Below are 26275 nucleotides of genomic sequence, written 5' to 3'. Positions count from 1 at the left end.
GTCTGAGCACGCCTTGGGTATGTCAGCTTCCTTGCTCATGACCTTGTCACAGGCGGGATTCCTCACACTGGCTCCCGGCATATAGTGAAAACTAATATAACATTTTAGAGTAACTGTACTGCAATAAAAATGAATAAACCCTCTCCCATGTCTATGGTGGATCTTGTGATCAGTCAGGATACTTTCCCTCAGCCTCAAAGTGGCCTTAGCATCTTTCGCAACTCAGGCAGCCCCATCAGTTCATTGAATTGGCTATTTGCCGTTGCAGACCCATGCAATTTAAGGTAGAACCTTCTCCTTGCACGCGTGCCTGCTCAGTTGCTTCAGTCATGTCCAACTCTTTGCGACGCTATGGACTGTTGCCCACCAGACACTTCTGTCCATGGAATTCTCTAGGCAAGAGTACTGGAGTGGGTTGCCGTGCCCTCCTTCAGGGGGTCTTCTCCATCCAGGGATCGAACTTGCATCTCCTGCATTGCAGGCAGATTCTTCACTGCTGAGCCCCTGGGGAAGCCCAGAACATGCGCCTTAGCACTTGTTAAATATTCATCACCTTTTCCTTTTAGAAAGGACATAGGTAGAAATAATTTTTGAAAAAAATCATATCCCACTCTTAATATATTTAATCTATTTCCCCCCCCCCTCTTCTTTTCTTTTCCCAGGAGAAAATAATGAATGTCAAAGGAAAAGTGATTCTGTCAATGCTGGTTGTCTCAACTGTCATTGTTGTGTTTTGGGAATATATCCACAGGTAATTATGGAACATGATAAAGTGATGTTAATGAACGTCTCCATCAGCCAAGTCACCAGGTTGAATTGAAATTAGGACTTCTTCCTTCCTGTTTCCCTGAGCCCTAGACTTTAATGACTCTCTTTAAAATCATTAGAGCTTCAAGCACTTTCTAAGGAATTAATTATCTTTCTTCCTGCCATGTTCCTAATATCTCAATTTTTATATAGCTTTGCAGTTCTGGGCAGGCTAGAGCCAGAAACAGTAAGGTCTTATTAAGACCAAAATGTCATATTAAAATATGACCAGATATGGAAATTGCATTAAGAAATAGACAGGAATTCCACGAGAAATTCACCCTGATTTTTGCAGTCCTAAAATATTTGCAAAGTTCAAAGGAACAACTCAAAGTTGTTGACTTTTGCTGCAAAATACACTTTGAGTTGCTGGTGATTCATTTGTACCTGGCTAAACTTTTGAGTGCTTTGTCTGTTTTTTTTTTTTTAACTCTGGAAAACAAAATGAATGAAATATTTCTGAGTTTTCAAATTCATCAGTGGATTCACCTCAAATATTTGAGCTGCTTCATGTGTTTTGAGAAAATATAATGCCTTGGAGGTTCCAGCTGGAGAGGCTTCTCACAGAAAGAAGTCTCCCCAGGCAGCTACAAAAATGCACAATGGTTTTGACTTTAAGAGTCATCAGTACAGTTCAGCCTTTCTTTCAAAAACGCCACCTTACACCTAGAGGTGGATGAACCTAGAGCCTGTTATACATAGTGAAATAAGTCAGAAAGAGAGAAACAAGTGTTATATAGTAACGCTTTTATATGGAATCTGGAAAGATGGTGCAGATGAAACTATCTGCAGAGCAGCAAAGGAGATGCAGACGCAAAGAATAGGCTTGTGGATACAGTGAGGGAAGGAGAGGGTGCAATGAACTGAGAGAACAGCATTGAAAAATATATATTGCCATATGTAAAATAGAGAGCCAGTGGGAATTTGCTGGATGCCTCAGGGAGATCAAATCCAATGCTCTGTGACGATTTAGAGGGGTGTGATGGGATGGGTGGTGGGAGGGAGGTTTAAGAGGGAGGGGACATATGTATACCTATGACTGATTCATGTTTATGTATGGCAGAAACCAACACAATATTGTAATTATCCTCCAATTAGAAATAAATTCAAATAAATAAATAAGGCCACCGTACAACAACTCTGGGCCAGGAGCACTGTCTTGTCACCATTGATATCTTCATGGTCTTAGTAGGTTCCCAAGTTCAAAATGATGGCCTGGATAAACATTCAGTTCAGTTCAGTTCGGTCGTTCAGTCGTGTCCGACTCTTTGCGACCCCAAGAATTGCAGCACGCCAGGCCTCCCTGTCTATCACCAACTCCTAGAGTTCACTCAAACTCGTGTCCATCGAGTCGGTGATGCCATCCAGCCATCTCATCCTCTGTCGTCCCCTTTTCCTCCTGCCCCCAATCCCTCCCAGCATCAGAGTCTTTTCCAATGAGTCAACTCTTTGCATGAGGTGGCCAAAGTATTGGAGTTTCAGCTTTAGCATCATTCCTTCCAAAGAACACCCAGGGCTGATCTCCTTTAGAATGGATTGGTTGGATCTCCTTGCAGTCCAAGGGACTCTCAAGAGTCTTCTCCAACACCACAGTTCAAAAGCATCAATTCTTCGGTGCTCAGCCTTCTTCATAGTCCAACTCTCACATCCATATATGACCACTGGAAAAACCATAGCCTTGACTAGACGGACCTTTGTTGGCAAAGTAATGTCTCTGCTTTTGAATATGCTATAAACATTAGAATGTTGCTTTCAGTTCTTAAATTCTAAGATTTGATGGGCTGGTAGGACTGTCCTGGCTGTTTATAAAGGATCTGTACCTTCAGGTACATCAGTGGAAGGAGGAATCTCTGGACTCTGGAGCTGTTTTTCCCCAGGGTGACCTAACCAGTTCTGGAGTATTATTGTTTCATTCTGAACAACTCATTTTAAAAGAAACAGGACAAGCTAGAGAGTGACCATGTTAAAGGGGTCTACAAACCAGGTCTTTCAAATTGAAGGAAACCATGGGTACTTAGTCCGAAGAAAAGGTGACTCAGTGTTGGATGCAGGGACCCTGGGGCTCCCTTTTGTTGAGGGCGGAGGAAGTATCCTGGCTGGAGTCTGGAACTAGGCTGCCTGGGGCTGGTCCTGTGCCGTGACTTGCCTCCTCTATGACTTTGGGCAAGTTACTTCACCACTCTGTTCCTTGGTTTTCAAGAAGTTTCCCTGTTGTTTAAAATGGGCATAATGGTAGTACCTGATTTTGTAGGGTTGTTGGATTAAATAAGTTATTGTGTATAGAGCACTTAGGGCAGTGCCCTCAGAGAACGTTCGCTGCTATCACCACCATCACCACCATTCTCATCATCTGCTCAGAGGTAAGATTTGGCAAATAGAAGGAAGAGCTCCAGCAGTTGGAAGAATCCAACAGAAGAGCGAGCGTCCTTTGGGGTCTTGCCCTGAGCTGAGCTACTTGTGTAGGTAACCTTGAGAGCATTCGAGCTCTGAATGCTTGATTGGATAACCTTGGCGTTTTGAATTGCAGCCAGAGTCACACTTCCAAATTTTGGGTACTTCACAAAATTAAAATATGGGAGCCAAAGGCCCAAATGTGCATATTGGCACTGGGCTCCCATAAAGAGGGTTTATTTTGCCATGCTGGGTGCACTGTCTCTACACAGTAACTAGAGCACCTTCTGGCTGCTCTTCAGGGCCACAGTCTGGCACCCAGACTGCAGCCACATCTTTCTTCAATGTGGGGAATCTATTTGAACGTCTGCAAGAGGTTTAAAAGGCAGCAGATTCTTTGCCACCCTGAGAATTGGCCTTGTGATGGTGTGAGGTGAGCTGAGGGCACTAACCTTAGACAGGTGGGCAGCACTTTAGCTAAAAAGGATTTTAAAGTAGCTCAATCAAACACGTCAACTGCTAAGTAAAGAGAGACTGTTACCGATAGAGCATCCTGAAAGAATGTCATCCAGGACAGGGTTTGATTTGAGGTTGGATTAAAAAAAAAAAAAATCTTAGAATTTTAGAGATGGAAGAAACTTTAAATGTTTATGATAAAATAATGATGGTGAGGGTGATTTTGATGATAGTACCTACTAGTTATTGAGCGTTTGAATGTGCCAGGAACTGCACTAGGCATTCCCTCCAGTTCTTAAAATAGCCCTGCAAGCTAAGCATTGTCTGCATAGTCTGTGTGTCTAGATGGGGCACACCGAGTCTCCACAGTGTTAAACGTGAATGTTCAAGGTCACATTTTCAGGAAGATTTAGGTCTGAGGCTGTCAGAATATATAGCTTGACCCATGATACAACCCTTCCTTCGGTTGAGGGTTCTCATTTTTCAAGTGAGAAAATGGAGACCAAATAGGTGAAATGACTTAGTGGTGAATTTATGTCCAAGTTCTAATTGGAGCTCAGATCTGATTCGTTGTCCAGGGCCCCTTCTTGAGCTGGTTGTTCACGCCAAGTGCTGTGAGGGGTACAGTGTGAAGCCCAGGGAATTCCTACCCTCAGAAGGTTAAACTCTAGATGGAGCAAGCAGATGTGTACATCAATACCAACAGTGCAAAGCGAAGGAAGGATATCAGAGGGAGAGAAAAGGAACCATGAGAGTTCAAGGAGGCAAAGATTATGTTAGACTTAGCGATCTGTTTTTTTGCGGGGGGAGAGGCATTCATTCACAAATATTTATTGAGCAGCTACTATGTGGCAGTCACTATACTCAGATTATACCACAGGAGAGGGGGCATTTGAACTGTGCCTTGAAGGATGAATATGTGTTAAATGTCATGCTCTGCAAGGTGGGTGTTGCTGGGACCTGAAATGTCACAGGCCTCTGGGAGGGGAGGGTGAAAAGGGCAAGATGGCAAATTTAAAAGATGGAACAAGATGGCAAGTCTGACTCTACAAAATGATGTCCTGAGCGCCTGGTGGGGGTCTGAGTCCTAGTTTGCAGAGGGCCCTCCCCCTCCTCTTTCCCTTCTTCCTAACCCCCTCTTGTCGGGCCTGGAGTTAAGATTCCCCAGGTTCAAGTACTGTTTCTTCTAGCAATCCAGTCTTAGACAAAACCACTTAATGCCTAGGTGCCTCCAAGGAAGCATAGAACCTCCTTCATTGATTGTTGTGAGGATTTAATGAGCTAATACATGTCAATTGCTTAGAACAGTCCCTGGCCAAGTATTAGCTGTTATGAATATTGTCAGATTAATAAACAGATTTAGAAACAAGAGATATTAGAACTTGATCCACAAGTGTTGAGCTCAGAGGGGTAACTGTAGGTAGAAAGAGGGCAAGCATTTCACTCTGATTAAGAGATATGGACTCCCAGCAGGGGCAGAAGGCAGAGTCTGAAACAAGTATTAGTCATTTATATTTTTTTTCAGTGATGAGGGCAGCTAGGGCCAGACAGGTGCAGAGCCAGGGCAGGTGCCTGAGCCCAGGTCCAGAACTCTTTCTACCAGGCTCTATCCCTTTTGTTCACGGGGAGAAGGAAGCAAGAAAGATTTAACCATTGGGCACAGCTTCCATGCACAGAACGGTGGAAGAATCCAGTACGACAAGTCTTATCCCTTTGCCCCCAAAATATCTCTCAAGTCAGTGCACTCCGCTCTCTCCATCTCTTTGGCTGCCTTGACCTGGGCCTGGACCGCTGCCAACACCTCCTGCATAGTCACCCCATTTACTCTCTTAACTGCCTACAGAGATGACTCTGTCCCACTCCTGCCTAAAACTCTTCAAGGGCAAAATCCACAGCAGGCTACAGCGAGGGGACCTCCGGTTACTTGTCCATTTATTTCCTTGCACATTTAAATGCCTCCTTCCTTTTTCAGGGCCTTTGCGTATATATTTTTGGTCTCCAAGAGACACTCTTTAAAATTTCTCTTCCCCTGGACTTATAGTCATCCTTCAGAACTCAGCTAAAACATTATCCCCTCCTCTGGGAAGCCTTCCAGGTCTTCCTGTTAAGTGCTCCTAGTTACTTTTCTCCTTCTTCTTCTTCTTTTTTTTTTAACATCTCTCCTTGGAGTTCGAAGTCCCGTAGCTGTGTGATATAGGGTCTGCCCTCCCCACTAGCTTGTTTCTGCCACAAGGATGTACAGGGACTCTGTCTCAGACAGCACTGTGTCCCCAGCGCTAGGCATGTGGCACAGGCTCAGCAAGTACTTGTGGACTGGAGGGAGGTGGTCTGCTAGAGGAGTCAGATAGGCACTGGTCCAGTCTTGTAAATGCCTGCAGGTGGTTTTACTGCCTTTGTTAGCTTTAGAAATGCCCTTTGAGGCTGCTCCCCCTTTGAGGAGGCTCTGAGGTGGTAGGGTGCCAGCTCGGCAGTCATTGGTTTTCTGGGGGAAGATAGATCCTGGGCAAGGGATGGGCCATGATGCTCCCCACTAGGAGTCAAGAGGGGAGCCAGCTGGGGAGCGCCTCTCCCTCAGTGAAGCCACTGTGGCCGATGGAGAGATGCCATCTTTTATTTTTAAGCTAAGAGTTGAGGTTCTCCAGAGATCTTCTGCCACTGCTTGTTCTGGGTAATCCAGAAGTGATCCAAGTCCCTTGGTGTCATTGGTTTTATCTCAAAGGAAGGTAGGAGCCTCGTTCTTGTTCAGTTGCTCAGTCGTATCTGGCTCTTTGCAATTCCATGGACTGCAGCACTCCAGGCTTCCCTATCACTATCTCCCAGAGTTTGCTCAAACTCATGTCCGTTGAGTCTGTAATGCCATCCAACCATCTTACCCTCTGTCGTCCCCTTCTCCTCCTGCCTTCAATCTTTCCCAGTATCGGGGTCTTTTCCAGTGAGTCAGTTGTTTGCATCAGGTGGCCAAAGTATTGGAGCTTCAGTTTCAGCATCAGTCCTTCCAATGAATAAGGATTGATTTCCTTTAGGATGGACTGGTTGGGTCTCCTTGCAGTCCAAGGGACTCTCAAGAGTCTTCTCCAACACCACAGTTCAAAAGCATCAATTCTTTGGCGCTCAGCATTCTTTATGGTCCAAGTCTCTCATCCATACATGACTACTGGAAAACCATAGCTTTGACTAGATGGACCTTTGTTGGGAAAGTAATGTCTCTGCTTTTTAATACATTGTCTAGGTTTGTTATACCTTTTCTTCCAAGGAGTAGGCTGTGGTCACCATCTGCAGTGATTTTGGAGCCCAAGAAAATAAAGTCTGTCACTATTTCCATTGTTTCCCCATCTATTTGCCATGAAGTGATGGGATTGGATGCCATGACCTTATTTTTTTGAATGTTGAGTTTTAAGCCAGCTTTTTCACTGTCCTCCTTCACCTTCATCAAAAGGTTCTTTAGTTTCTCTTCACTTTCTGCCATAAGAGTGGTGTCATCTGCATATCTGAGGTTATTGATATTTCTCCCAGCAATCTTGATTCCAGCTTGTGCTTCCTCCAGCCCAGCATTTCTCATGATGTGCTCTGCATTTAAGTTAAATAAGCAGGGTGACAATATACAGTCTTGCCATAATCCTTTACCAATTTTGAGCCAGTCCATTGTTCCATGTCTGGTTCTAACTGTTGCTTCTTGACCTGCATACAGATTTCTCAGGAGGCAGGTCAGATGGTCTGGTATTTGTATCTCTTTCAGAATTTTCCACAGTATGTTGTGATCCACACAGTTAAAGGCTTTAGCATAGTCAGTGAGGCAGAAGTAGCTGTTTTTCTGGAACTCTCTTGCTTTTTCTATGATCCAACAGATGTTGGCAATTTGATCTCTGATTCCTCTGCCTTTTCTAAATCCAGCTTGAACATCTGGAAGTTCTTAGTTCACTTACTGTTGAAGCCTAGTTTGGAGAATTTTCTGCATTACTTTGCTAGCATGTGGAATGAATGGAAACCTGGAAGTAGCCAAAACCCAAGCTCTCAATTTGACCCAGGGCTTCAGTGATAATGGCTGCAAAATAGCTTTTCCGAATTAAAAGTAATATGATACATTTTTATTTCTCATTTGCTTTTAGCCCAGACGGCTCTTTGTTCTGGATAAACCCATCAAGGTAAGTGCTTTTAATTCTAGGTTTCTATGGGATTCTCCCCTTGCCTGCTTTGGCTCCCCTGCAGTCCATTCTTAACGTGGCAGGTGGTGACACAGCTCTGGACACAGGTGGAGGGGAAGGGTCTCAGGAGTCTGGACTGTATTCCTCCAACCCCTTAGTCTTGTCTCTCTAGAGCCATGACTCATGTTTTGTCCTTGCTTTTCATCAAATATCTATCTCTTCAAGTAGTCTTGTTTGGAGAACATTCCTGCCTTGCTTATAAAAAAAAAAATCAGGGTAGATATTGTCCATTATGCTACCCACCACATGTTGTATAAAGACCCTTGCAAGAAATTTCACTGTGATAAAGGATCAGGAAAAAAGTTTGGGTCTCCTGATGAACTAGTGTGTGGTGTAGTAGTATTGTTATTATTGGTCTCGAGGACTCTGCAAGCCTTGATTTTTCAATCTTTGGCTTGGTTGCCAGGAAGCTCAGAGCAAAGTGTTATGTTCAACTGCTTGAACTTTCCTTGACCTTCATTTTTGAAATAATTTCTCCCCTGGTATTAAATCTTGGCTTTTATGCTTACATGTCATATGACTTTGGCAATTTGCTCAAACCCAGTCAACCAGCATCTCAGTTACAAAAATTAAGGTAAAATTTTTATTCTCCCAGAGTGGCTCAGATGATCAAGGTCAAGTGAACATACCTACTGAGTGATTAAAATGTTTGTTTCCTCTTGCTTCATTTTTATTCTTGTATTTTCCCCCTGTTTATTATAACCATACCTTCTTAATCATAAACTACTTCAAGCACTTCTTGAAGAGATGGGTTTTAAAGCATGTTTCTTTTTTATTATGCTGTTCATACCTCACCACCTTATTTGTCCAACTGAAGGGTATTGTTTCCTGGCTTCCCCTTCTTTTCCCTCTTTTGGAAGGTCCCCACCCTGGAGAGGCTCTCACAGGGAGTGTGGACACGTCAGTATGTGCGTGGTGAAAGTGGCTTCTAATTACAGTTGGTTGAGCTTCTTTCTGGTTTACAGACCCTCCGATTTCCTGCGTCTGTCACTGCTGACCCTTGTAGCAACTCAGATTCTCCTCGTTTAGCCAAAGAGATCATTCTTGGAAATGTGAACCATTTTGTTTAAAGACTACAACTGGCTACAGTCATTTTCATCTTAGGAAGCTCTTTTGTGTGTGCCACTTATATTTAGGCTTCAAAGCCACCCTCATGGTAGGTTTCTTATCGTTGTTGTTGTTATTATCTCTGACTTTTCAGAGGAGAAAATTCAAGATTCAGAGAGGGGAAAATGTCCTCTCACAGTCACCCAGCTAGTAAGCAGCAGACCCAAGATGCAGATTTATGGATTAGTGTCCCCCCCCACTTTGTCGTTCCATTTTTCTCCTTCTCTCCCTGTGAGGGGCCCCTGGATGGGCTGTGTGCCAGGGGCTGCCCACGGGAAGGGAGATCCAGGTGGCGTCAGGTGCGTCCTCTCGCGTTCAGCTACAGCCGCGTCACTTGTGTTCATTTTACAAATGAGCGATTTTTTAAACAAAATTTTAAATGACATACCATAAAAAGAGTTTGGAAATCCCCCCGTTTGGGACTGCCTCGTTTTCTAAAAATGTTTGTCATTTTTTCTCATTTCTTAGAAACCCAGAAGTCAGTGGCAGCAGCATTCAGAAGGGCTGGTGGTTTCCGAGATGGTTTAACAATGGGTAAGGCGGTCGCATAGTGATTCGTTTATCCACCCAATACTATAGAGTGCAGATAGAATGGTTTCACAGCCATGACCTCAGTCATTCGTATTTCTGGCTTATTGGAAACACACAAGGCCTCTATTTCATGGTTGGGACTGGGCCATTAAGTTTGGCGGTCTTGTTTTTATTTTTTCCCCATTTAAGTTGAGGGTGAATGAAGTTCAGGCTAAAGTTGGGATTGTAGGAAAGCCTATCATAAACTAAAATGTTTTTATGAGGACTGTTTTATTAGTTTTCCCTCCTCTTGAAATAACCTGATGGTTGTTGGGTCATTAAATTGCTAACTGTGCTGACCTGCAAGGATAATAAGCAAGCTGAGTACTGCACCATTTCAACAAAAGTAGGTCTTTATGAATAAACGTTTAGTATTATGAACCTTTCTCCAGACATTCACTTGGTGCACGTGTTCTCTGCCTTGGAACCCATTTTCATAAGGTCCTCAGCCACCATCCTGATACCATAGTCAGCCTCCTTGCCTTCCTCAGCTTATTTTTCCCTTTGTATGTATGACCCGCAGTTACCACGAAGAAGATGAAGACGTAGACGAAGAAAAGGAACAAAGAAAGGAAGACGAAAGCAAGCTTAAGCTATCGGACTGGTTCAACCCATTGTAAGAAAAGAAGTGTCGCCCTATTTCCAGTAAATCCTTAGCTCAGCATAAAGGGGCAGGGGCTATGGAGGCAACAGTGCCGTGGAGAACAGCCCTGACTAGAGGGACAGAGGCTTAGCATCTATTAGACCTTTACACCAGATTAGATGAGAAACTTGAGAGGCTGGTTGTCTTGACTTACTTGTTTGAGCAATAACTACAATGATTCTGACAGCAGTCAGCCAATGGCAGCAGAAGAATGACAAAATACTGGGGCTGGAAGGGGGTCTCATAGGCCACAGGGTACTGTGGAAAGTTACAAAGCTAGAGTCAGAGCAAGAAAATCCTGAGATTCAGATAGCTTGTCTGTAAAATGGCAGTGATGTTACAGAAGCTCATAGGGCCATGCATACATTCTTTAAACAAGCATACAACAAATGTTTATCAAACGCTCATGATACGCTAGCTGGTGTTTTACACACTACTGGTTACTATCCGTTAATGTGTTCAGAAACTAGCTGAATGGGTTAAAAGCAGCCTTTTAAAAATTGAAGTCAATAGAAAATCAGAGGGCATCACCTGAGGAAGGATAGGTATTGTTAAGTGGATTTTTGCTTCAATATATATGTGTATGTGCGTGTGTTTTTGATATGAAATGTATTTATTACTGTGAATCATGGTAAGAAATTCTGTACTAGGCATTGTGTTAGGTATAGGAGACAGCAAAAATCAATCAGCATGGTTATATTCAAGAAGTTCACGGTCCTGTCGAGGCTCTAGACGTGTAACTAGTGTTCGCCAAGATTGATTAAGGAGCTGTGAGCAACCTGACTTAGAAGGCTGTGGTTTGGGGAGTAGGGAGGTCATGTCCAGGATGACCATGAGTCCTGAGGGACCAGTGGGTGGTGGTGCCATTGACCAGGAAAGGGTCTAGCACTGGGGAAGGGGAGGGGCGATGAGCTCAACTAGGGATGCGTATGGATTAAGCAACTTGTGGGGCAACTGGACAGAGATTCACAGGGTGCCTATCTTAGTCGTTCAGGCTATAACAAAATACCATAGACTGGATGGCTTATAAACAACAAATATGTATTTCCTACAGTTCTGGAGGCTGGGGGGTGTGGTCCAAGATCAAGGCCCCAGATGAGGACCCACTTCCTAGTATATTCATGATGGTGTTCTCACCTTGTTCTCATGTGATAGAAGGGGAAAGGGAACTCTCAGGGGTCTCTTTTCTAAGGGCACTAATCCCATTGATGAGGGCTCCAGCCTCATGACCTAATCCTCTCCCTAAGGCTCCACCCCTTAGGTTTCAACACATGAATTTTCAGTCTGTAGCAGTGGCCCTAAGTGTGGCAGAAGATAGGTGGTGGAGATGTAGGAAGAGGAGCCTTCAGCCTACAGAGGGCAATGGGATCTGCAGGCCCGGATGAGGCACCAGGTCGATGTCTGACGTCAGCATTTAGAGGGCCAGTGGAGGGAGAGAAGTCCTAAGAGGAGCAGGAGTGGCCGTAGAGGTAGGAGGAGGATCAGGGGAGAACAGCAGCTACTGCAGCATGAGGCATCTTGGTTCTGCAAAGACTGAATGTGTTCTGGCAAGTTCTCTTATTTTGGGACAAAGCATCCATGCCAGTGTCAAAGGATGGGAATTTTGCTCCCTCCCCGCAAAGTATCATTTAAGGAGCTGGACAACAGGGTGGCCATCTATGGGATGCTAAACCATTCCTGGAAATGTAAGAATATGGAAGCACTGTGGTTTGATAAGCCCCTTAGGTATATATGTGTGTGTGTGAGGTGGGTGAGAGCCCTCACAATGACCAGCTAGATGAGCTAGTGATATAGTTGCCAAGCTTGCTTCAAAGGAGGGTGGTAGACTTTCACTGTGGTACTTCTGCTTTGCTGAGTGGGACCTGGAGGCGGGGGCCGGGGCTGCATTCCTCCGGTCAGAGAAGAGAAACATCACAGCCAGCAGCTGTCACTCTCTCCATTGCCCTCCAAATGAATGATGAGCAGATATTTAAAGAATATTAATTTGTAGCGGCACCAAATCTAAGCCTTCTAAGGGCACTAAAATATATTTCTTGCATAAATGAATGAAAGATGAATAACTGAATTCACAGATGACATATTTATAGAAATGTATCCTTTTCTGTAAATTACCAGAAGCATGTTAAGTATATTGTAGATACATTTTTTATATCAATATCTCTTAGCCTCATATCATCACATTCTCTTCATTTCCCTCCTACTTTCTCAGTCTCTTTAACGGGGCCCTACCCTCTTCCCAAGCCTCAAATATTAGCTTCTGGAGGTTGAGTCCAGTATCCTCATCTCTTTTCTTTATACTATCTTCCAACATGCTCTCATCCATTTCCGTGGCGTTAGATACCATCCATGGGAGAATGACTCCCGCATTTACATCTTAAGTCCAAAGGTTTTCTCTGAGCCCCTGCTTATGTCTAACTGTGTGTCTCAAAGAGTTTTTGATTCACCCCACCCCCGTTCTTTTCATTCCTATTTAAGTCAGAGTCCAGGAGACCTCTCCAATTCATCCTTCGCTCTTTCCTTCATCCATCCTACAGTCTAATCCATTAGCATGTTCTGTTAATTCTTCCTCCAGAATTCTTCCTACGTCATCTCCTTCTCGCCACCCCACAGCTCTTGTCTTTGTCCTGCTGCCTGGAAGGAGTCCAGTGAAGAACATGCTGTATGCATGCTACATCTTTCGTGAACTGCTGCCTGATTCATAGAATTTTAATCCTTCCTCTGCCCAGCCCCTGGGGACCACAGTGTTCCCACTAAGAAGTATATGCACATGCTCAGTCAAGTCTGCCTCCGTGACCCCATGGACTGTAGCCTGCCAGGCTCTTCTGTCCATGGAGTTTTCCAGGCAAGAATACTGGAATGGGTTGCCATTTTCTCCTCCAGGGGGTTTTCCCATCCCAGGGATCTAATCTGCATTTCCTGCATGGCAGGCAGATTCTTTCCAATGATGCCACCTGGGAAGCCCATAAATAAGTATGTAAGATATAAATGCTACCAGATACCTAGGTAGGTGTATGTTTGGGTTATGGAGGCCCTTCTGTGTTGTGGGAAACCTTTGGCCTGTACTTGGGGAACCTGACAAGCGGAGGTAACACAGCAGATGTGCTGCTTGGAAAGAAGGCATTTGGGCAGTTTTCCATCTTTCCTGGTACTTTTTCCTCCTTCTAGAGCCCCATCTTGGTGACCTTGGACATCTTTTGGTCTTACACATGTGTTGCTTGCCTGCTGTCACTTCTTTTTTTGTTTTTCCGGGGTGGGGTGGGAGGGGTTCATCCAGGAAGCTGATCTCAAGCATCCTCCCACCCCCTCATCCTCCCCTTGGCCTGCCTTTTCAGCCTGTCATCTGGCTTCCTAGTCAGGGTCGCTGATGTGTGGGAATGGCCAGTGGGATTTAATAATTAACAGCTGGGAAATAGAAAATTTTAATTTTTAATGAAACATTAATTTTTAATATTACTATATATATGTATTTTTTCCCTTGCTCAGAGGAATCTTCCCCATCAAGTAACCAAACTGGACACTGGTGTCTTGACTCAGTCCTTTCTAGAAGGTGTAGAACTGAGTGATCATGCAGTGGAAGAGTGGCAGGTGGCAGGCTGGCCCCCTGTCAGGACTCTGAGACCCTTAAGGGGTAGGCAGGTCTCATTCCGCTGATCTTGAAGCTCAGCACGGGGCCTGACAGGGAGCAAGGACTTAGCAGAAGTGCCTGGAGGAATTCAGTGCCTTGGTCTGACCCCTCCTGTTGGTTAGGTGGTAGTTCCCGTCTCCTACTCTCCAACTGCCTAGTTTATTTGTGAAATGAGGGTGGTGACAGCACCCACTCTAGAAGGTAGTTTTGAGTATTCAGTGAAAGAATGAAAGCCAAGGATTGAGCCCCGATGTCTGGAAGCGTTAAATAAGAATACCACCCTTTCCTCCTTTTCCTCCACCCCTTCCTCTTCTCTTTCTTAAAAATATTACCTTCTCACCACATGTTCAGCTCACATGCAGCTCCATGGCTTAGCTAATGGGTTGGGTCAGAACGGCTAAGAGATCCCTGACGGGCTTCACTAAGGACGGCAATGGGGTTTACATTCAGAAATAGTGGTTATAGAATGATAAGCCTGTGTTTGTGTGTGTGTGATTTTTCTGGTTTGAAACCTGGTCATTTAACAAAGCTGGGGGTTTTATGTGACTAAAAGCATCCCATAAGCTTTTAAAAACAAAATACAAAAGCTCATTTCTCATCTGTACTGATAAAAATGCTGAAGTATCTAAGTTGAGTGGAAATGATGAGAACCCTGGTTTTTAACCCCAGTTCGTTAGCCTAGCAAGTAAATAAATGGGCAATAGATGCAGTGGTTCGGAGCATGGACTTACTGAGTCAGATTGTCTGGGTTCGGATTCCAGCTTGGCTCCTTAGCTGCTCTGTGACCTCCAACAAGTTATTTAACTGTTCTGAGCTGCAGTTTCCTCTTGGATAAAACAGGAATCAAAATAGCAGCTTCCTCTGAAGGGTGAAGCCCTGGGTACTGTGGCTTGTTCCATAGGAAGTATCCAGGGTACATTAGTTACACCCCCATTAGCTGTTTGGCCTTGGACAAGTCAACAAGCTTTTCTGAGCCTTGGTTTTCTTATCTGTACAAAGAACATAATACATGACAGGGCTTTTGCAAGGACTACCTGAGAAAGTGTGTGTGTGTGTGAAAGTGTCTCACGCAGGCCGGTGCAGATCCCAAAGTAGCTGCTTTCGCAATTGAGGGGAAACCGGGAGCAGCTGTCCAGGGCCGCCACGCCACTGGCACACCCGGGGGGTGCAGGTAGAGCTGGGCTGTGGGGTTTGAGACGAGACCCGGCGGGGAGGGCCTGCCCGGCACTGTCCCTCCCCATCTCTGGAGGAGACTCCTGTGTGTGGAGGGAAGCAGGCCTGCCGCGGAGCACCGGGAGTGGGTGGGAGGGCCTGGTTGGTTCTAGAACAGGAGGACCGCAGAGCTTGGTGGTGGAAGGACAGGAGGTGTGGACGAGTGTCTCTTGGGGGCTGGGGTGAGGAGGAGGTGACCTGGCCTTGCCCAGCCTCCCTGGAAAAACTTAGCTTCATCCATGGCGGAGGGGCAGTGTTGTGAAAACCCACTCTCCACCCATGTGTGAGGGAGAGAGGAGTTCTCAGTGGGCTGATCTATTTGCCAACATCTCTTCGATAGCCTCACCAAGGCCACTTGCACACAGTCAGCAGGGGCCCGATGGGGCCACCAAGACTTTGCCCCAGTCACTGGGCCTCTCCCTGCAGTGGCTGAAGTGCAGGCACATGGCGAGGCCCTTGTGTGACAGGGGTTGCTCTAAATGACTGTGCTTCAGTCTCCACTTCCCGCCTGGGAAGGGCAGTCTCTTGCAAACCCAAATGGGGTTGGAGCTGAGTCCCCCCCACCCCATTCCCGCCTTAGCCTGGGCCCCAGCCGCTGCTCAACCTTTCTACATTTACTCTTTATAGTTGGTTGGTTTGTCTTCGCTCTTACATTGCTTCCTGTGTTTGTGTTGGCTTTGCCAAGTCCCTTTCAAGTGTGCTGAGTGCACAGAACCCCCCCTCCCCCACCCCCAGCTTTGTAAGGAGGAAACATGATCTGAGAGAGGTGACAGCCAGGGTCCCCGTGTTTCATCCCTGGCTACTGTGAGCCTGCAGGATCCTTTCTTAGTGACTGTCTGCTCCTTGTATGTCAAATGAACAATAACACCAGAAACCCCTTAGTCCTATACCCAGGTTACAACCAAAAATTCCTTTCTGGCAAAAGGCAGATTGAAACAGCTACTTCCTCTTTCAGCTCTGATGTCCCTGTCTTGTCCCCCTGGGTCAAGCATCAGGGCTTTCTCTGGGTCAGATGGCACCCATTGGGATAAATAAGGTCTAAAAATGCCACTGGCAGCTTAGGAAGGGGCTGGGGAGATGGGAGTGGGTATTGAAGGAAGATGAGGATAGGGGAGGCAGGAAAGGGGGACAGAGGGCATGAGCTGTACAGGTAAGACCCCCCTAGGGCCCCCGCTAAGGCAGCCCCCAGGCACCTGGGCCACCGTCTCCTGTTCCTCACCCAGAAGATGCCGCAGATGTCTCACCGCCAGCCGACTGTTGGGGTTAAACTCCCATCAGGATTCAAGGATGGTTACCACTAGCCACGGCTGAGCCGTTTTCCATCAGATGTCTCTGCCCCACCTTAGCAAGGCCATCCTGACTCATGGACTCTGTTTTGTCACCAGTAAACGCCCCGAGGTTGTGACTATGACAGATTGGAAGGCGCCCGTGGTGTGGGAAGGCACTTACAACCGAGCCGTCTTAGACAATTACTACGCCAAGCAGAAAATTACCGTCGGCCTGACGGTTTTCGCCGTCGGAAGGTAGGTGTCGCTAATAAAAATAACCTTGACTTTTCCTTTGTCCCACTGTCAGAAGGTTGGTGAGGGGCTCCCTGGGCTCACGGAGGCTGTTCCTGGATGTGTCTGAATCATTAGACAGGAGAATGGAGCGATAGGACTGTTTCAGGCTCCTTTTTGCTGAGGCCCCAAGAGCCTGAGAACAAGACAGTGGATGGGAGTGGACAGCTTCCCACCTGAGCGAGGCCTCGGTTGCAGGTTAGAGTGTCTGCCACACTCACTGGGCCTGGAGTTTCCAGCACACCCAGCGCCGCCTCCACTCTGACCTCCACGGCCCTCTCTGGGAATTCCAAAAATGCCAGCTATTAGACAGCCCGATCGTGTGTCATTGTTTCTCCCACACGCTCAAGACCCCAACTGAGAACCAAGGACAGAAGTGACTAAGCGCGGAGCTTCCCCACGTCAGCCTGGCTGACCACTCTCCCCGGGCTTCCGCAGCTGCCTCTGCCCTTCTCCTCCTAGAGGCTTTGGCCCCCGGAGATCTGGCCAGCCAGAACTACTTCTTCTGGAGGTTGGATGGGTTCCTGTTTCTGCTTCCATTTCCTTGTTTAGAATGACATTTCTCCCCAAACCGCAATCATTCTTACTTAAAAGTCGGAGCTGTGATAATAGTTTAAAATATAACCCGTTTTGTTCCTTCGGTGATTTTTTTTTTTCTTTATCAAAACGAAAGCAAAGGTGTACTTTTCCTATTAGCCTCCTCCCTGCAACCCCCCCCCACGGGCCTTCCCATCTGTATCTTTTCCGAGCATCACATGGAAGTTGACTGCTCGCTTGTACAGAGAGCGGTGAAGGCCCGGGTGGATCTGAGTGAGGATCTGTGCGTCTTCACTCCCAAGACCGTCCCCAGCCCAGAGCCCAGAAGCCATCGCCCTCATCCTACTGGTCAAGTCCTGATGTCACCACCTGTGCTGATCCCAGGGGCATCTCTGATGGAGAAGGGTGACTCTGGAATTTTGACATTTTTACTGGAAGAATCTGTACTGTTAGGAGTCTGGAGCAGATGCCTAGCTCACCTCATCCTTTGGTATGAGAGGGGACGAGCCAGCCACCCTGTAGACTGATTTACTCCTGATGTTTCCACAAAGAACAGAATGTGGCCTGCGGTTCCACGATGGCTTCACCCTCGTATTCGCAGCTTCACAGAACCAAACAGTAAATTGTACACCCTGAGCTCTCCTCTTGGGGGCAGGAGGGGACTGCTTGTACTCTGCAGCAATAAATCCTCCCAAGAGTGGATCTGGACTTTTACGAGGTGTGATGTTTGGTTTGTTTTCAAATAACAGTGCCCGGAGCCAATTGCAATGCTTTCATCTCTAAATAATGTTAAACCCCACAAGGGCCCCCTCCCCTCCCCCTAGGATTGTCTCCCAAGCTTCAGGGCACAATAGATTTTTTTTTCAGAGCCATGGCAAAGTCCCTCTTCATATTGCTCAGATATATTCTACTGTAAACCCCGGGGTTTTTCCAGAGACCAATATTAAAACCACAGTTTATTTTTGTAGAAACGAACGGGAATCCAAACTGCAACTAAGGAGCAAAAACAAATGCCAGTTATTATTACTCATAAAATGTCATAACTGGCCGTGAGTGTGATCAGTAAATTAAACTTAGTCCACATCTGCTGAGCATGAGTCTGGGGGTGATGCAAGTTGTGTTAAGCCAACTCCCCCTTTCCTTCTCTATCATCCCCATGCTGTCACGTGATAAGTGTGTAGTTTGGCTCACAAAAGACATGAACATGTTTTTTGAATGAATAAGTAAATAGCTAAAATACCACATCTATTAGAAGGACCTAAGTCCAAAACACTGACAACACAAACTGCTGGCAAAAATATGGAGCAAGCAGAACTCTGATTCACTGCTGGCGAAAAGGCAAGATGGTTCAGCCGCTTTGGAAGAAAGCTGAACATATTCTTATCATACAGCCTAGCAACTGCATCCTTGGTATTCACCAAAAAAAGCTGAAACTTTATAGCCACACAAAAACTTACATACAGATGTTTAAATGCAGCATTATTCATAGTTTCTAAAACTTGGACATAACTAAGATGTCCTTTAGTAGGTGAATGGATTAATAAACTGTTGTGGCACGTCAGGTGGTAGAATATATTATCAGTGCAAAAAACACAAAATCTATCAAGCCATGGAAGAGATAGAGGAACCTTAAATGCATATTATTAAGTAAAAGAAACCAATCTGAAAAGACTGCCTGCTGTCAGATTCCAACCTTGTAACATTCTGGAGAAGGCAAAACTATGGAGACAGTAAAAAGATCAGTAGTTGCCAAGGGTCGGCAAAGGGGAACGGATGAATGGGCAGAATACAGAATTTTTAGGGCAGTGAAAATACTCTGTATGATATCATACATAGTGAAAAATACTTGTCATTATATATTTGTCAAAACCCATAGAATACACACAACTAAGAGTGAACTTTTTTTAGAAAAGGAAATGAGATAGTTTAAAATAAGTTTAAATCAGAGGGTGTTTGCTCTGGTATTTGGATGGGTCTTATAATGGTGGTAGCTGGATAATGTATTGGTGTTTGGGGTAACCACTGGAAAACTCTTAAAGTGAATGTATAATGTAGAAGGATATTCATGTCCCCCATAACCCATTCTCTGGGTCCCAGAGAAGGAGAAGAGAGTGGAGATGCTTAGTCTTAAGGCATCCCCAAAGGACCTAAGAGGCGTGTCACCCTTTCATCTGGTAGGGCAGGATAACATTGGAGTGGATGTTGGGGTTTCTGAGAGATGCCTGAGAATTAGCGCCCCCTGATGTTGATCACAGGGTACAACCTTCCAGTTATAAAAGGAGCAAGTTCTGGGGATCTGATGTAAAGCATTGTGGTTATTGTTAATAATATTGTTTTCTATATTCATAAAGTTATTCAGATAATAAATCTCAAATCTTCTCCCCAAAACAGAAATGATGATTATGTGATGCAATGAAGGTGTTAACTAATGCTACTGCTGCTGCTAAGTCGCTTCAGTTGTGTCCGACTCTGTGCGACCCCATAGACAGCAGCCCACCAGGCTCCCCCGTCCCTGGGATTTCCCAGGCAAGAACACTGGAGTGGGTTGCCATTTCCTTCTCCAATGCATGAAGGTGAAAAGAGAAAGTGAAGTCGCTCAGTCATGTCTGACTCTTAGCGACCCCATGGACTGCAGCCTACCAGGCTCCTCTGTCCATGGGATTTTCCAGGCAAGAGTACTGGAGTGGGGTGCCATTGCCTTCTCCGAACTAATGCTACAGTGGTGGTAATTTTGTGATATATGTGTGCTTCATGCTCAGCCACTTCAGTCATGTCTGACTCTTTGTGACTGTATGGACTGTAGCCCACCAGGCTGCTCTGTCCATGGTATTTTCCAGGCAGGAATACTGGGGCAGATTGCCATGCCCTCCTCCAGGGGATCTTCCTGATCCAGGTGTCAAACCCGCATCTCCTGCGTCTCTTGCATCACAGGCAGATTCTCTACCCACTGAGCCATCTGGGAAGCCCTTTTATAATATATGAATATACCAAATCAACACTTGGCACACCTTAAACTATGCTATATGTCAATTATATCTCAATAAAACAGTACAAAAAAAAGGACTAGCACGCTTTCGCCTACCCAGAGTCTGAACCAACTGATAAATAAGACAAAGGGATAAATAAGGTAGATGGTAGTGATGATCATCTTCACTGCCGTGAAAGCTGATATTAAAGAATATGGGTTATAAAACTGAAGGCCCTGGGCCTCCTGATGTTGAACCACAGAATTAGAAAGACGTAGGCATCCTTCATCCATAGCACGAGAAACTGCAGGTGTCTGGATGTTGGAGAAGGGCCTGTATCATTTAGCTACACTGCAGGGCCCAGAGCAGTTGAGAATACATGTTCTCTCCACCTGACTGGCTTCCAAGAGTGAGAGAGGAGGGGCTGGCCTGCCCGGTCACCTTTCAGAATCATCAGGTAAGTCACTTTATCTCCTCAAAGTTGAGTGACTTTGTGGTGGAGAGCGGCCAGAAATAATAGTACAGCAAATCCCAGTGTGTATGTTCACTCGCTCAGTCATGTCCGACTCTTTGAGACCCCTATGGACTGTAGCCTGCCAGGCTCCTCCACCCATGGAATTTTTCAGGCAAGAGTACTGGAGTGGGTTTCCATTTCCTCCTCCAGGGGATCTTCCCAGTGTTCGAATTGCGTCTCCCTCGTCTCCTGCATTGCAGGCTGAGTCTTTACCACTGACCCACCGGAGAAGCCTGCAGAAATGCCAGAGGTTACGTTTATCCCATTCTTCTTTGTTTCAGATACATTGAGCATTACTTGGAGGAGTTCTTAACGTCTGCTAATAAGCACTTCATGGTTGGCCACCGAGTCATCTTTTACGTCATGGTGGACGACATCTCCAGGATGCCTTTGATAGAGCTGGGCCCTCTGCGCTCCTTCAAAGTGTTTGAGGTCAAGCCTGAGAGGAGGTGGCAGGATGTCAGCATGGTGCGTATGAAGACCATCGGGGAGCACATCGTGGCCCACATCCAGCGTGAGGTTGACTTCCTCTTCTGCATGGACGTGGACCAGGTCTTCCAAGACGAGTTCGGGGTGGAGACCCTGGGTGAGTCGGTGGCCCAGCTACAGGCCTGGTGGTACAAGGCAGACCCCGATGAGTTCACCTACGAGAGGCGCAAGGAGTCTGCAGCATACATTCCGTTTGGCGAAGGGGATTTTTATTACCACGCAGCCATTTTTGGGGGAACACCCACTCAGGTCCTTAACATCACCCAGGAATGCTTCAAAGGAATCCTCAAGGACAAGAAAAATGACATAGAAGCCCAATGGCATGATGAGAGCCATCTAAACAAGTATTTCCTTCTCAACAAACCCACTAAAATCTTATCCCCGGAATACTGCTGGGATTATCATATAGGCCTGCCTGCGGATATTAAGCTTGTCAAGATGTCTTGGCAGACAAAAGAGTATAACGTGGTTAGAAATAACGTGTGACTTTGTGCCAGTACATTTTTGAATTTGAGAGAGTATTATTCTGGCTACTTCCTCAGAAAAGTAACACTTAATTTTAACTTAAAAAATACTAACAAAAGACCAACACAGCAAGTACATATTATTTCTCCTTGTAACTTTGAGCCTTGTAATACGGGAGAATGAACCTGTGGTAATCGGATGTAAATTCCCAGTGATTTCTTACCTATTCTCAGTTGTGGGGGAGGGGAATGGATACACTATCAGTTGAACCAAAAAAGAAAAAAATTGTCATAGACAAAAGCCAGAAACATTCTACACGTGCCAATTAACTTACTGGAGAGAAGGGAAGTGTTTGGCAACAAGAGAACGATTGTGAGGGGCTGTCCTCTTGATTTCAGTGTCTTCTTGTCTCTGCTGGGTCTGAAGCAACACAGAGTTGCTTTTGCAGCAGGAGAACTCTTAGTAGGACATAGTCTACCTTGGCGATCCTCAGATGGTTTAGTCAATGTCCTTTCCTTATCAAGATATTGGCTTCTGTGCCAGGACTAGTCAAGATTCCCAGGATATATGGTGAAGATGTTGGGAGTCACAGGCAATCTGAGTGAGTCAGTGGGTGCTCAGCACAAAATGAAAACAAAGTCTCCAAGTAAGTTGGCCATGAAATAAGCAAAGAGAGAGTAGAAAGACAGGGAGCTGATCCCTGTGGGGCATTGCCTTCTCTGAGGGGCACAGGGCATGCGGCTGGCATATAAATACAGCACGGATCCAGGCAGTGTGGGTGGTTGCCAGTGAACTCAGCCATTATGACGGCCAGAGCAGTGTTGTCTTGTAAGATGCTTCTTGTTTTGGCCAAGTCATATTCAGTATGCTGGACTCTGGAACTTGAGTGTTCAGATCCTTGGCCAGAGGAAGTGGGTGGTGTCCGAGGAAACAGAATCCTGCAGGGGACTGGAGAGAATTGCCAGGGGTTCCATTTCCCTGACCTGGGCTTCATGACAGTCAGTTGTCAGAAACTCCTGCCACCATCTGCCCTAATCCTCAGCCCAGCAAGCCCCACGTTGCAGGGCTGACATCAAGGAACCTCTTGTTTCCCCTTGCCCCATCTGCACTACTGAAGTATAACAACCAGATGTGTTTAATAAAATGGTTAGCTGATTTTATGTCAAAAGTAGAGGGGTGGCGATGGGAGATCCAGTCCTTGTGACTGAACACCTTACCATTCAGTTCCTTTCTGTGAGAGAAGCTATGAAATTTTATATATTATTTAAAGTTAAGCAAGTCAGTGTAAAGGGAGAAAGGAGGCAACATTTATATCTGCAGGCATGTTTATATTTTGCTCGTGTTCCAGTTTATGTCGTTGCTTTACATTTTCAAGCGATTGACTTAAAGAGCCGCCTCCCCGGCTTGATGCTCAGCAGTGTGGGCGTCTTTGATTAAATGAAACCTTCATTTTCTCGACTGTTTTACTGTGCCTCCTACTCTTCCGTTCTTGCCAAAATTTTTTACAACCCAGTAAAACAAAAGAAAACCAACAAAAATCCTGAAGAATTGGGCTTGTAGAAGAAAAGCGAGATCAAAGGTCAGTTAGGACTCTTGCTTCTGTATAATTCAAGTTTTGGGGGGATCCATTCTGGACTAGGGAGAGTTCATGGTTTAAGTCTGAAAGCAAAGAAATGACGTTTCTTCAAAGATCAGAGAAAAGGAATGAAGTTTCCTTTTGAAAGGATCTTGATTTTTTTTTTAATTCACTTAAATTTAAAATCCAAATGGACAAACTCAAAAATCAATAGTTCAATGTTGAAAAGCTAAAATAAAATTCCTGATTTACAATTAAATAAATTATTTTCTCAGTATATTCTGGTCTTTGTCATGGATTGTGCATTTTCTCTCAAAGATGTTCAGGACTGTCAGTAACAGAATTTTAAATACTTAGACTTCAAAAAGTCATTGGGTCCTTCTAAAAAAATATATGTACAAAGATAGAAAGGGCATGGCTGAGATTTGCTAATGTTTATAACAACGCCTGCTCATGTAGAGCTTCCCAAAGTGATGCACTGAAGTAATTAAGTGCCAGTAGGATTCGGCTTGCCCGTGAAGTTCAGGGTGGGCAAGAGGGCAAAGGGAGAAAACCATGCCATAACCATTTCTGGTGGTTACTAGTCCTGACCTCTGGGGAATATATCTGGCCAAGGGAGCCCCAAGACAGACTTGCTGAATTTCTAGCATGACTGGGTGGGTGTGTTTGTTATGAATACAAAGTCAAAGTAGAGCAGGCTGATGTAGTGTGGTGCGTGGGATATACAAGAGGGCATGATTCCCTCATAGTAGAGACTTATTGCCATTTTGCAGATGAGCAAAGTGAGGTTCAGAAAGGTTAAATCACACAGAAGGCATCTGAGCTGTAGCTCACATCAGAGAAGCTGACAAGGATAAATGTGTTGAGCCACTTTAGGCTCCTCAAGTGGCCCCCCACACACAGAGGGCCATATGGAAGAATCTAATAAAGGGGAATTTTTGCCGTAAGAATTAATATTTTAGAAACCAGGTGTGCTCCTAGGCTCACACCACTTCCCGCTTTTTCTGCACTAAACCTGCCCCACGCGTGCATGCGTGTTAAGTTGCTTCAGTTGTGTCCAGCTTTTTGTGACCCTGGGGACTAGCCTGCCAGATTCCTCTGTCCATGAGATTCTCCTGGCAAGAATACTGGAGTGAGTTGCCATGCCCTCCTCCAGGGGATTTTCCCAACCCAGAGAATGAACCCACGTCTCTTCCATCTCCTTCACTGACAGGCAGGTTCCTTACCACCAGTGCCACCTGGGACACCGAAACCTGCCCCAAGGGCATTAAATTAGTTTAAATGTATCATGTAAAAATAAATAAAAGACTGTGATCATTCTTAACTTTAGCTTGTGCCTGCAGGACCACTATAAGCCCCATGGGCACACAGAAGCTGTTATGCCAAGGCATTTTGCCTTGGAGGGCAAAGCTGGGTGAAGGGGCAGGTGAAAGGGACAGCCATGCCTTCTTCTTTCACTCTGGGGGTCCCAGGAAGCTGGAGAGAAAAGCTGCTCTAAGGCTGGAAGGGGCTGTCATCGCTTGTCTGTCTTGTAACGACTCATTTTTTCCTCTCAGCCAAAGTCACCATGTAATTTACTGATAGCAGTGGCAATATTGACAGTTCTAGGAATCTATTAAATCACCATTTATTAAATGTACCTTATGTACATGAATAACACAGGCATGTAGCATACTCACAAGTGTGAAACACCATAGAAGGCATGAATACATAATAAATGATGCATACCTTTTAAAGAGAGAAAGCTAGGGTAAGTGGGGATCTACTGTTCAAGTCTCAGGAATTCAAACCCAGCACTGTCTGACTCTAAATCCTTTGTTCTTTCCACAGCTCAAGTCTTTCTCTTTCAAACACACACACTCACACACACACACACACACACACACACTTTAACCATTTTGTTTTTGAAACCGAGGGCATCAAGGAATCACCACCAAGAACTCTCAATTCTTGTACTAGCATTAAAGAAAGAGAACTTAGTAGACTCAAACTTCACAGATGGATGGTCTAAACTCATCCTGGAGCCTGGCTGGAAAGCAGTCAAACAAAACCTGAGTGATACGAGGCTCAGGGAAGTTCAAGGGCTGAGGGGGTGCAGAGGAGAGAAGGTCTGGGAGGTGGAAACAGTTTCAGAGGGGCTGCTTCTGAATTAAGCACTGAGAGAAGAGAAAGGGATCACTGAGAAGTGGAAATGGAATGAGGTTTTGGAGGGAGGAACAGCAGGTACGAAGCACGGAGGACTATTCTGAGGCTTTTAGGGAGACCCTGGATGAAATCTCATAGGAGAGCCTGTGTGAAAAGCAGCAAAGAGCTTGAAAAGGCTTTGGCTGGTTGGGAGCTGCACATTTGCCCAGCATCTGTGCCTTTCTTTCTCGCTTTATCTCCTTCGTAGAGTCTATGTGGTTTCCATGGCAACTAATGCCATGGTTGGGCCAAGTGACCCAGACTAAGCTAATCAACATTTTCCCTCCCCCCACTCCCCAGGGGGGCAGATGATCTAAACTAGTCCAATCAAGTTGAATCTCAGGCCTTTTACTGGAAATGTGGATGCATTAGGATGATACTGATGACATTAGAAGCTGCTAACACGTCTGGCTTCCCAGGTGGCGCTAGTGGTAAAGAACCCGCCTACCAATGCAAGTAAACATAAGAGACGCGGGTTTGACCCCTGGGTTGGGAAGATCCCCTGGAGGAGGAAATGGCAACCCACTCCAGTATTCTTCCCTGGAGAATCCCAAGGACAGAGGAGCCCAGTGGGCTACAGTCCACAAAGTCATATAGAGCTGTACACGACTGAAGCGACTTAGCATGCATGCAACACTTTTGGGGACCACAAGGTAGGTCAACCTTAGGATGAAATTGACAACAGGATCCTAGGAGCAGAGACACTGAAGGAACCGCAGTCCTCCATGACAGCCCTGGGCCAGGGCCTCCAGCCTTATCTAAAGCCTGCGTGGCCTGTGGGCTCTTGAATGTGTGAGCCAACAAAGTCCCATCATTAAGACACTTGGAATCTGGTTTCTCTTAGAACTAAAAATATCCCCATTGAACGAACCCTTCTAGCATTATTAGTTCCTTAGAGTCTGCCTTTCCGTGAGCTCCAGCACCCATTACATCACCTGGCTCATAGGCACTGCTAAAAGAGTGTCTATTAGA

At 45.6% G+C, this 26275-nt stretch overlaps 1 protein-coding gene across 2 annotated transcripts in view; it reads left to right on the top strand.

Annotated features, from left to right (window-relative positions):
* GGTA1 (glycoprotein alpha-galactosyltransferase 1 (inactive)) overlaps positions 1–23344 on the top strand; it is a 72688-nt gene extending 49344 nt beyond the window's left edge. The window contains exons 3-8 of one of the 2 annotated variants that reach the window (XM_052648480.1): positions 663–751; positions 7761–7796; positions 9432–9497; positions 10057–10149; positions 16399–16536; positions 20871–23344. In XM_052648480.1, the coding sequence (XP_052504440.1) occupies positions 672–751; positions 7761–7796; positions 9432–9497; positions 10057–10149; positions 16399–16536; positions 20871–21564 (1107 nt within the window). In that variant the 5' untranslated portion in view covers positions 663–671 and the 3' untranslated portion in view covers positions 21565–23344. The remainder of the gene's footprint in view (positions 1–662; positions 752–7760; positions 7797–9431; positions 9498–10056; positions 10150–16398; positions 16537–20870) is intronic. The other variant, XM_052648481.1, reaches the window with a different exon arrangement.
* Positions 23345–26275: the final 2931 nt, after the last annotated feature.

The sequence above is a fragment of the Budorcas taxicolor genome, chromosome 11, assembly GCF_023091745.1.
Source record: "Budorcas taxicolor isolate Tak-1 chromosome 11, Takin1.1, whole genome shotgun sequence".
Lineage (NCBI taxonomy): Eukaryota > Metazoa > Chordata > Mammalia > Artiodactyla > Bovidae > Budorcas > Budorcas taxicolor.
Note: the sequence above shows the minus strand (reverse complement) of the source record. Positions and strands in the feature narration are given on the sequence as shown.